The following is a 12,858-nucleotide window of genomic DNA, read 5'->3' as shown; positions in this document are numbered from 1 at the left end:
TGATTTGTTTAAAAAAAGGTACCGTCTAGATGTGCTAGTTTTATTATCTATTTCAAAATTCCAACAGATAAGTTTTTGATAAAATTTCGTAGTACAGGATGGCTTTAAAATGCAAAACCATCAGAGCGTGCGAGAAAAATTATTCTTTACTTAGAAATCTACGTTAACAAATGTAAAGATAATAAAAATGAACCCGCTTGTTATAGCTACAAAACTATCCGTGAAAGTTGAAAAAACAAACTTTTGCTAGCTAAACTTGCCTTTCTCCACTGGCTTGCATTAACTGTTGAATTTTTTAAAAGTTTTTATGAATCTGATTTACCTTTAGCACTGTTTTTGTACATTGTTTTGTTAAGCATTCAGAATGAAGTTATGTAAAAATTTAAAAAACTAGAAGTCATAAGAGTTTGACCAAATTCAGCATCGAAGATAAGGAGAATTTAATTTTTCCCTATCAAATCGAGCTTTCAGCTTCAATAAAAAGAGCTATTTATAACTCAAAAGGTTCAGTTGCTAAAGATATCAATTTATTTGAAAACAATTGTCTAAAAATACTTAGAAACTTCATTAAAAAAGTATTGGAAAGATCTCCACTTTAATTTAGTTTGACAAGAGCATTTTCATGTCTTGATTCTCAAGTAACTATAGATTTAAGTCTTCGAAAAAAACATTTATTGAAGCATTAGACATTCTTATTAATTGTAAATGGATAAGTGAGATAATTGCCGACAGAGTGTAAAAGCAATTTGAAGAAGTTTGTTGAAAAGATAATTTTTTGGAATTCTTAAAAGCTTTTAATAAGTTAAAAGACCTTCAGATAATTTATTGTTCGAGGCGTGGGCGTTAGCACACACTAGGCTCGGATAGGGTGATTGGGAAGACACAATAAAACACAATAAAATTAAACAACATAAAATAACAACGTTTAATATCACTCAAAGGCCAAGAAATCACAGTTAATATTCACAAAAATAGTAAAGGTCAAATAATACAGGAGAAAAGAAATAATGTCTATAGTCTTTAAGCAATGAACTATTGAAATATATAAAAGCGAAGAATGTAGAAAGAAAAGAGTCAAGTTGAATAACACAATATGTAAACACGCACTGGCCTTGAGCTCGCAAGAGAGTTTGAAAGTTACACGAATAAATGTGAAAATGAAAGCACTGATTTAATATAACTGATTGAAATATTGATTAACGAAAAACGATTGTCTGTAGAAATGCACAATTACTGTCTGTAGAAATACACAATTACTGTCTGTAGAAATACACAAGAGTTTCACTGAATCTTGCTGTTGATAATCACTGGTAGTTCAATGAAATTAACTATTTGAGCTGGTCTGCAGATTATGCAGTGAGCAACTTAAACAAAGCACTAAGTGCACTGCACTGCACAACTGAGTTTTGTCCACTGTATTGAGAGAGTTAATCAGAAGATTTACACTAGCATTTAAGGTGATGTATGCACCTTTGAATGCTAGAGTTTGGCAACGTAAATTAAGAGAGTCTATCTTCGATGAGAGCTGAGTATAATCTAGCGCTTACAGTATACAAAGCTTGCCGCGTGAATACGCACACACATACCTGCAGCGCGCCAAGTTGACCAAGCGCACACGCACAGAGCGTTGAGCTGACAGAGACTACAAGTGTACACAATGTACACAAAAGCCGGGCCTACTGTCGGTCGCTCTCATTTCCAACATTTATGAAATAAAAAATTGGTAAATTCAAATAATAGAAATATATTTTGTGATATTTTGCAACTGGTTTTCACATTATTTTATGGTCATGCAACAAGTAGAATGAGGGTTTTTAGTAAACAAGGAGACTATAATTGTAAATCTTGCTGAACACTCTCTAATCGCAGAAAGAGTCGTGTAAGATTCTGGGAAGTTTTATGGAGGAATGCAAAATATTGAAGTTTTGAAAAGTTTGATTTTGAGGTGCAGAGATTCATTATTAGTATACTTAGAAGCTCTAGAAAGAAAGAAAAAAAATCAAACTGAAGAATAAACTAAAAATCTGAAAAAAAATTGCAAGAAACAAATTTATGAGAATTGGTGAATACAAAGAATAAAAGGCTAGAAAAAATGCAACAAGAAACAGCTTGATTCATTGCTAAGATGGAAGAAATAAAAATAAAAAAGATAAAGTCAGCTTTAAATTAGATTCTTTATTAGAGTTGTCTAACGTACTTTTAAGTTCTAATTTATAATATTTTAATTCTTGTCAAAGTTTCTGAATACTGTTCCTGTCCTTAAACTATGTTTAATGCATGAAACCTTAAAAATTTGTAGAATTATTTAATTTAATAATCAAAATGGAAGTATACAATGAAATTTTTAATTTCGTACTTATTTTGCAAATAAAAATAATTTGTATTTTAAAAAAACTGAAGCTCTATATTTTCATTTAATCATCTTATAATTTCCCAGTATTTTATTACTGATATGATTAAAAGTAATATCAAGGAGAATTATAAATTTGTCATGGAAAAAGTCAGGGAAAGTCAGGAATAATCGATTTGAAAATTTAGTAGCCACCCTGGTAATGGTCCTGGAGGATCAGGAAAATCCGTTCCGTACGAAAAATTAATTTATTACCTTATTTCTTAATGTTAAAAGATTTTGAACCTTTTTTTTACCTGTAAACGTTTGGAATATCCGAAAAAAATTAATTGATCTAGGATAAGACTTTTGTCTCATTTTTTCCATCATAAAAAAAAGAAATGAAAGTATTTTAATGGCTGACAGTATTATATCATTTTCAAGAGCTCTGATGGCTTAGTGCTTAGCGTTCTCGCCTCTTAGCCAGAGAAACTTGAAGATCGTGGGTTTGAATCCTATCGAAAATCATCGACATTTTCATCTCAGACTTTTTCGATCGGATGAGTACCCAGGATGTCGCAACATTTTTTATCTGATTTTTATAAAAATACTCGATTTTTCTGGTGATGTCTGGATCTCTTGGGGCTTTTTTTCGAAGGACAAGCCAACACCTGGCCGGCTTATTAGGCAGAGTCACACTATTAGTTTGAAAAAGGGTTGGTAATACTTATACTAAACTAATACTATTATGTCATCATTATTATTGAAGCTTTTTTTATAGTTTGAAATTGTATCAAAAAAAGTGTTTAGTGAAAAAAATTTTGTCCCGCTATTACAGATTATAGTGGTAAAAGCTAAATCAATTGTGATTTTGCCACAGTAAAAAACTAACAATATATGTACCATCAAATGTATCAAATGTATGAGTATTTATGTATTTATGTAGTAAATTCAAAAAAATCAACGGTCTAAAATCCTTATATTTGAATGAATTAAAAAGAACTACTTTTCCAAACAATTCAAATGATTTATAATTTTTCTTTATTTATTTAAAAAAGTTGTTTATATTAGTTACAACTATAAAATTGCTTTTTTTTTATTGGCGATTTGAACCTTCAAATAAGTAAAAAAATAAATAAAAAAAAAAAAGCAATTTACTGTCACCTGACAGTTATTGTCCCGGTGGATAGACTGTGGGGGGCTGCTACAAAACATTGAGTCGCTTGGCTGTGGGGGTCTTGGCAGGCTATGGGGTCTAATTGAAAATTTGGCCTTTACAAAAAAAGCAGAAAACAAGCGAATTTTTTTTATTTTCGAGGTTGTAGGAAGAAATGTAGTAAGCCTTATCTTAGTAATTGTTGAATTTTTAATATTCTGAAATGAGTACTTTTTTTTATGTGTCAGTAAAAGTGAAGCTTTGCTACTAAATCTATCAACATAAAATTACTTCGATCTACCGACATAAAAAAAAACTAAGGTTTAAATGTGGAATTACTTCCCTTAAGATTTTTTATCTGTTTATTTTGATGCGTTTTCACTTACTTTTGTTTTTTATACACTCGTAAAAATTTGTTGTGTCAAATTTTAATTGATGAACAAGTATCCAAGATTATTACATGTACATTTTCTTTCTTTATTTAAAAATATTTATTGTTTTTTAATAAACCATATTTTTCAAAGGCACATGATAGTCCGGTTAGGACTATGGTATGGTCGCATAATGAATGCTGGATGGTTACGGGAGACCATGCAGGATATGTTAAATATTGGCAAAGTAATATGAATAACGTTAAAATGTTTCAAGCCCATAAAGAAGCAATACGAGGATTAAGGTAAGTTGTTATTTGTCAACGTAGATCTTGAAAAATTTCTAAGAACTATTCGTTTTTTTATTTTTACAAAGATATCATAAGCACAAAAGTTTCTATGTAAGTTCAAATAAGATGAAAGAAAGGACTTTTATTTTGCTGAATAATATAGACACATTTTCATTAGTAGTTTGATAAATTAATGCCTTTAAGTGTGAGAGAAGATTTCTCAACGTATTTGAACAGCAATACTTAATGATTTAGAAAGTAATTTTTCTGATATCAAATCTAAAAATTGTTTCAATTTCTATGAAACTGTTAACGTAGTAAGTTTGTTTGAAGTTTTTTGTTGACGTTGAAAAACTTTATCATTATTCGTATTTTGGGCCTTAACCACACTATTAGGTAATAGCTCTCAAATAAACTAATTTTTTCAAGTTGTTAAAGTTGAATACGTTCCGAGTAAGTCCAATATAACATAGGCTTAAAGTATTCAGTAAAGCAGGAGAAAGAATGGTTTTGAACATCTCATCCTTGATAGTCGGTAGGACTTTTCAGTGTTGTTACGCTAACGGTTTTAGACATAAGCAAAAAATATCATACATTCACTGGAAGTCAGCGTGGGTTTACCTTAAAAAAAATTTTGTTCTGTGATAGCCTAAAACACATTTTATCTTTTCATGCCATCTTCGTTTTTCTCGGCGTAATTCGTTTCATGTAATAGTTGGATTTACTAGAATTGTAATAGCTGTAACTTTGCTTTATTATTAAAAATTATTACTTATTAATTTCGTAACTTTCACTTTATATTTATACATACCTTAATTTCAAAACTTATATTGTTGTGTCTTATCTCTTTATATTACTGTCAGTCTTAACGTTCGATCCAGTATAAATGTTAGCTAATATAACGTAAATCATTTTGATACTGATAATGACTACTTGTGTGTATTTGTAGATAGTTAACTTTAGTTATTCTCTCCGCTATTAATATAATAAATCAGACATTTATCAACTAGCAAAGAGCCAACATCAATGTCGCTCTGAGCTGTGCTAACTGCTATTATAACACAAATATACAATATTAAATAAACGCTGTATAAACGACTAAGACCAATCAAAAGTTTCATTGATCCTCAGTAATTCCTGAACAATTAATATTGAAAGATCCCTGCATTCGGCAAGTACTTTGGCTTGACCGTAACAGCCTTCAACATGTTTACCCAGTACTTCGAGCCAATGTTATATTTAGCTTCTTGGGGTATGTAAGTATGTTCATCTGATTCTGAAAATCAGTTCATTGAAATGCTTTTAACTTACTAAAAATCTGCTTGTGTTACAAAGTACATTTATTCAATATAATACTATACAGAACAAAAATAATAGTCCACTGTGTATGAAAAATAGCTTATTAAATATAGCATCCCTTTAAGATAAAGATAAAAATTTAATTTAAACTTCTAATTTTTTTTTATAGCAAACAAGTTTAATAACATAGAATATGTACGTTGCTCTAGGATAGGCTTAGTTGTGTAACATCGTTAAAGTTCGTATCTCTATGATGCTCATAACAGTTCCCCACAATATCTATGAAGTTCATATTATCCCAAATCAATTAACATCTGGAGAAATGTAGGTTTATGGACTCAATTTGAATTACATATTACATATTACATTGAATTACATATTACTTAATTTAAGCATTTGCCTTGTTTCTCCATCTTAAACGTATGCACTTAGTGTCGCCTGCTGCTAACGCGTGTTTTTATGCAATACTACTGAATTTGAATTTGACACCATGTCTTATTTGGGAAAATTTAACTTTCTACACTATATGCAATAACATTATACAGAAAATTTTTTTCCTAGTGTGTATAGACTATGTTTTTTCATTATGTTATCTGCGCAAAGAAAATCAATTATCCACACACATTAGGTAAAATGGTTATTAATGTAGCAAGTATAAAAAAAATATTTTTTGTACGAATAGTAATAGACTCAAAATTTAACGGCACCATCCGTATACGTGAGTCCAACATGAGTGAGATTCGTCCTGCAGGATTTATGTACAAAATTAAAAAAAAAATAGGTTATTCACTTATACAAAATAGAAACAGCGTGGGAAATACCTTCTTATTGTACACTATTATCAAGTAAAAATTTACACCTTGTAACGTAAATATCTTCTTTTATCAACAGTTCGAACATCAGAAAAACTAATGATCTAGTCAGAATTGATGTCCACTGCTTAAGAAAATTTCTTGAAAAAGAAATTATGTGGCTTAGTATTATGAATCTTCAGTATATTGTATATTGAGAAAAGGGCATGTATGAAGGATATGGAGTGCTTGTATAAAAAGTGCCGCCATCTATACATATGCGCCTATTTATACAATGATGAAAATGCATCAACATTCGCTTGTACACCTATTGTTCGTATTAGATTTCTAGTTTACCTACAAGCATTAGAGTCATATACCTACTATATCGAGCTTAGGTGAAAGACAGCTTTAAAAATTAAGAATGAGAACTTATCCAAACTTACCGTGCGAGTAAACTTACGGCTCCTCAGTAGCTCAAGTGGTAGAGCCACTGTCTAGAAAACAGGAGGTTGTGTGTTCGATCTGCACATGGAGAAGATATTTTTCTCATTCTTATTTAATTTAATCATTTAAATTAATCTGTTTTAGAGTTAGTATGCAGATTATAGCATCTACAATGGCTAAATAATACTTTTAAAACATATTTTTCAAAATAACAACATCTACCAGGGACGTTGATAGCTATATCCTTAGCTACGTCTTTGTTGATGTTATCTGTGACATCCTCAAAGATGTATTTGGAAACGAACTTACGATATTTTTTAAAAAGTTCTTAAGTCGCATAGGGTAGCATGTAACTTGAACATTTATGAGCTGTAACTATTTAGCTTTGATTCTCAATGGATTTTGATAAATTAAGGCTTCGAAATACTTCTACAGTACCGACTTTTAGAATTATTTTACTACTTAAATAAAAAAAGCTATAAAACTATTCATTAATAAAAATGTATTTAGGTTAATTTGTCAGTAAAGTCGAGACTCTTGCTCATTATTAAAGGCCCCCATCAATAGCGATTTCATGAAAAGTCTGTTCTTGCGATTTATTTATTGTTATTGAAAAAGCTAAATTAATGAGAAACTGTTGTTTTTTTATTACAAAAGAATAGTCAGTTTCAGTTCTTTACAATAGTCAATTACTCCTTTCTCATTATCAGTTAGAATCTTATATTGTAATACATAACTACGCAGTTCTAAAAGTGAGTTCCTGGTTTCATTACATAAACATTCACTGATGTTAAGATTTTAAATAAGCGTTTAAGTATACAAGTATCGATCAGCTTGAAAATATATAACCTAGAAGGGAGCAATGGTACTGATAATGTGTTTAGATACTCAGGCAGTAACGCAATATCAGAACCAGAATAATCAAAATTTAATGTACTATCGATACTTGTATATATTGTTTCTGCCACGCATCGTATGCTGCAAAACAATCTTCTACAATATCCACATCATGTTCTGCGAAACAAGTATTAGAAAAATGAGTTAAGTTTAAATCATTATAAGTATTATTCAACTTTCCATTTTCTTATTCGAAAATGCATGCTATGTGCAGTGATAAAAATACTTTTTATAGTTGCTTTTTCATTTGTAAGTAACTTTACAACACCAAGCTCATTTCCATCCTTGCATCATTGAAGAATGCATCCTATACTGTGCAGTACCAAGACTAGTTTTATCTACGCATTATTTATAGGTTTATTTCCAGTACTACGGTCTATTTTCATCCTAGAATTATAAAAAATGCATATTTGTAGTGACAAGAATACTTTTAATTCTTCTATCATTTATAAGTAAGTTTACTATAGGGCTGGTGAGTTGGCAAAAAGAAAACTAAACAATTTGGCGAGCTTAGCTTAGAGGGTGCTTTTTGGAATAGAAAGTATATTTGTGTATGCTGCACCATGTTTATAAGTAATACATTTTCTATTGCAAGCCAGAGATTTTTTCTAATTTTTTCTAAGCTAAGCTTGCTAACTCTCTAGCCTCATACTAATGTTTATTTTTATCTTCAATCTTTTACAGGTTGATTAAAGATTCTAAAGATCCTTTTTATCCTTACATCCTTGCATGTTAACTTTCCATGTTCGCATTATTTTTAGTAAGTTTTACAGTACAAAGATTTGTTTTCATTCTTGCATCATTAAAAAACGCACCTTAACTGACGTATTAAGGCTAGTTTTATTCTTGCATCATCCAAATGCATCTTGTGTTTACTACTAAAGTTGCAGTTTTTTTGTCTCATAAATTAATGTACTGTCACAGCTTTTTCTCGGATATTGCTTTGATATCAATCACATTCACATTAAAGAGTTCTTACTTTAATCAAATATTTCTGAGTTCTATAAGCCGTTTCCCTTTTAAGATAGGATATTGTACCTAGCATATAGTCTGTTCATTCAATAAAATAACGTTTAAATTAAGGTATAAATCATTTATAGTTTTGGCACATTCCGGGGGGAAAAAACAATGTATTTTAATTACATTTGAGTATTCAATCCCTTGTATAATTTTGAAGTAAAATAACATCAATCACCATATAATCTTGCGCAATATAAACGGTTTCTTTATACACTGTGTCACTTTGCCCTTGTACCTGTATAGAAAAAAGGAGGATACAAAAGTGACCACCTTGCTGCGCGAACTGCGAGCATGCGTCTCGGGTCCTATGGCCAGGAAGGGCCTTCGTCCTGTTGCACGCCAGGCTTATGTTGCTCGCACACACACACGATTGCTCATTCCTCACTTCCGAAGCCTACACTACTCTCTTCTCTCTTAGTCTTTAAATACAATTTAATTTAATATTTTCTAATCTCTCTCTCTCTCTCTTCTTATAGTCTGTTTCTCGTCCTCGTCCTACCCCAATCACTGCGTGCTTTGTCTATGTACCCTAGCTTCTTTCTGTCTCTCTCTCTCTCTCTCTTTCTCTCTTTGCTGTTTTACCTGGAACACTCCAGTCCGGTCTCCTGATATACGTCCGACTCATGGCTACTCTACTACTATGCCCTACTCTACGGACTCCCACTGTCCCTAGACTCTGTCCTTTCCCTGGTCCAATGTCTTTGATGTCCTTTCTAAGCTTTCTCACACACGGCTCTCTCTCTCTCTTTCTTTCATACTCTCTCTTGCACAGATACACACCAGCACACACTTTCTCTTCTTATCCCTGTCCTCTACTCCTGACCAGTGTCTGGGTGTCCTATCGGCGCTTGCGAGGCCTAGCACGACGCAAGAAAACGGGGGAAGTCACGCTACCTCTCGACTCGATCTATTGATATTTGAAAGCTTCTACCATATGGGTACGTGTAACCTTTGATATTAATAAATTTCGTTAAACTCAAACTTTCTCTCTCATCTTAAACCTCGCTCTGGGTGGTAAGCACCGTTGACGTAGGTACAGCACCTAGGTTGCTTCTCCCTCTCTTCCTTGATTTCTTATGCCCTCTCGAATAAAACTTTCGCTCTCTAGTTCCTCACGAAGTAATGAAGAACATGTAAAGAAAACTGTGGTACACAAAAATCCTTTCTCTATCTCCGAACTATCTCTCCTTGCGTAATGGCTCTCAGACCGATACTAACTTGGGAGGCCTCTTGCCTTTTCTGCAACCGTAGTGCCTAATTCTACGGCCTTTTTTTTATCTCTTTCTTATACCCGAAGGCAGCCGCAGCTGACCGAACAGAGTTGCGCGTGCGTCCACTCAAGCTCTCTCTAGTCGGTGTTGCTGCTGTGTGTAGGCGCCGCGTCTTCGTCCGTGTTGTTTTTTTTTTTACCCAAGGAGCCACAAAGAAAAACAAAAAAATTTTGGTATTGTAAGCCTTTGAATATGTGATTTTCATAGTCATACACGTTGCATCAGCTAGAGTGGCGTGAGACTAGCAGCCAGACCTGCCTTGTTACAACTGGAAGACAATCACCGGTGATGACAATAACTGCAAAAACCCAGAGAAAGGTAGTAGCAAAATATAATACTAAAAATAGTGTGAAGTAGATCTCGAAATAACGTGAGTACTTATAAAATGAGTAAACTGTGTAAGTGATTCAAAAGTATACGAAGACGCTCTCCTGCAATAATAGTGTGATTGAATTAGTTTTTCGAACCCAAAAATTCTGACTATCTTGGAAATAAAGGTAGTGGTTTTAATAGATAGTAACGGATTGACACAGAATTTAATGTCTACAAATATCAGTCAAGGCCACAAAAAAAATGGAAACATTGTCAAAACAGGCTGTGTGCGTTTAGTAGAAAACCGAAAAATTGCACATAAATAAGTATGTGGTAAGAAAGATACGTAATTTTGATACTACTAAATAGGCCGTGTTGGGTCCAAAAAAGTAAATAACTCACGTTCTTTACAATTCTAAGAGCGTAAATTTGAACTCAAGACAGGTATTAGTAGTCGTTAATGTACCCACGAAATTTAAACCTGATCAGTCTTAACGTTTTCTTGAACCGTAACAAAAATCAAATAAAGGTTCTCTCCGAAAAAGGCTATAAAAAAGTTGTTAGCCAACATGAAGTCATTTTCAAACGTAATTTTTTTTGTCTATATTTAGCCAGCTACTAACAAAAGAAAGTATTTGAGAAATTGATTGCAAAAAACAGCCTTTTTGCTCTCTGATAAGTGAAGTCGGCAATTAGGTAATTTTTTGGTAAAACTTGGTAAAAATTATGTATAAAAATTGATTCCAGCCATAAACAAAAAAACAGCAAACAGCGCTTTTTACATTGGTATTAAAAATATATAGAATGGAAACAGTTAAGTTGTAAGTGCTGAAAAGTAAACAGCATAGTGAATAAGTCAGTATTAGTTAAAAAGTTGTATCCTTAAGGTCTGTGTAAGACTCTAATAAAATTGAAGGATGTTTTTCGACGGTATACAATCTAGCGAGCGCAGTAAAAGTCGAAGAATCTTAGTTAGAGTTATTTTTCATTGGAAAACAGGTAAGAAATGGAGTTTTTCGTATACCTAAGTACCAAGAATAAGAAAAAAAATAGTTACACCTGTAACAAAAGTGTACAAATAATACAGGAAGCTAAATGTTTGGGAACGTTGAGACGAATATTGTAGAAAAATAATTCTACGATAAACTTTTATCGGCGTATTCAAAATAGAAGCTAAAATTTAATAAAAAATGAGACATGAAAATATTTTCTGGAGACTCAGAATTTTAACAGTACGTATGAAAATAACGCTGCATTAGAAAAGTTAAACAAATAATATTTCAGACAACATATAAAAAAATATTATAAAAGGGAAGTTCGACCAAATAATTTTATACCAGAGAAAAACCCAAAAATCCAGCAACATAAACTATTTAACAAGACCTTAGTTAGTGGAACGTCTTGAAAAGAAAAAGTATCCAGATTTTATAAAACCTCAGTATGGTTTATTTTTTCTTCAGTGCTCATGTTTCAAAACAAATCTAACTCTCATAATAACGATATGCTTATTAACCTCAAATTTTTTTATGTTTTACAATGCTTTTTTTATCTGAATTGACCATATTGTTATAACTGAACTTGTTTAGAGTATAATCTTAACTGTTTTATTTTAGTGTAAATCGTGGGTCTCTTAGGGTTTACCTTGTGAGTTTTATTTGTTATTTTTAGTTTGGTAAAACTTTTTATTCAAATGATATGTGTAACTTCAATTGATGTATTTTCCTATTAAAACAATTAAAAATAATTTCTGATTAAAATTATTTATTGATTGTCTGATCTGTTGGTGTAAGCTTGTAATGCACAACACTCTCCCAATTAAAAAAAACAATCAACCTTGACTTAACATTGCTTCGACTTTGACTTGCTTTTTTTGGTCTTGGTGATCCAGAGTGCTTCTACTGAGAAGACTGTTGTTTGTTTCAGGATCATAACCATAAATTCATGAGTCATCACCAGTAATAACCTTTCTAAGCAAAGAATAATCAATATTGACCATTTCTAAGTTGTCCTGTGCAATTTCTTTGCGGAGCTGTTTTTGTTCTGTGATGAGAAATTTTGGTATAAACTTCGCACACACGCGTGTCATTCATAAATTTGAGGTTAAAATTTCCTAAATTATATTTCTGGTATTCCAAAGTTTTTTTTTAGTTCCCGCACAGTCATAGGACGATCTTCTTCGATCGCAAGTCGCACCCGCTCAAAATTATCCAATGTTTTTGTCATCGAAGATCGGCCAGAACGAGGATCAGTATTAATGGCAGTTTGGCCATCTTCAAAACGATTTAACCTCTCTTTTATTCATGTTTTGCTTATACACTCGTTCCCAAAAGCTTTCTGTATCATCTGAATAGTTTCAGAACTCGTTTTTCCGAGCTAAAAGAAAAATTTAATGCAAATTCGTTGATTTTGCTTTTCACTCATTTTAAACAGTCACGAAATCCACCAAACTCAAAAATAACTATGTAAACAAAGTCACGCTGTACGTCCGAAAGGTATTAACGAGTAACTGCTGAGTTTGTGAGCCTTCACTGTTTACGTTTATGCACCACAGAGATCGCTCGAACACTATGGTGCGGAGATGTAAAGGTACCTCCGATTCTTTGCAGACAGATCTCGTATATATAATGTACAATTTCAATACATACATGCATTTTTACCACGAAGCTGTTCGCATT

The 12,858-nt window shown here is 32.2% G+C and overlaps 1 protein-coding gene across 6 annotated transcripts in view; it reads left to right on the top strand.

The window, feature by feature from the left end:
- Window positions 1–12,858, top strand: part of Wdr33 (WD repeat domain 33) — a 312,953-nt gene that overhangs the window by 128,746 nt on the left and 171,349 nt on the right. For all 6 annotated transcript variants that reach the window (XM_089593911.1, XM_089593910.1, XM_089593909.1 and 3 more), the window contains exon 4: window positions 4,010–4,161. In XM_089593911.1, coding sequence (XP_089450037.1) covers window positions 4,010–4,161 — 152 coding nt within the window. The remainder of the gene's footprint in view (window positions 1–4,009; window positions 4,162–12,858) is intronic.

The sequence above is a fragment of the Copidosoma floridanum genome, unplaced genomic scaffold, assembly GCF_036245765.1.
Source record: "Copidosoma floridanum isolate Cflo_tuat_1 unplaced genomic scaffold, Cflo_Japanese_pri ptg000020l, whole genome shotgun sequence".
Classification (NCBI taxonomy): domain Eukaryota; kingdom Metazoa; phylum Arthropoda; class Insecta; order Hymenoptera; family Encyrtidae; genus Copidosoma; species Copidosoma floridanum.
This window is presented reverse-complemented; position numbering and strand designations above follow the sequence as displayed.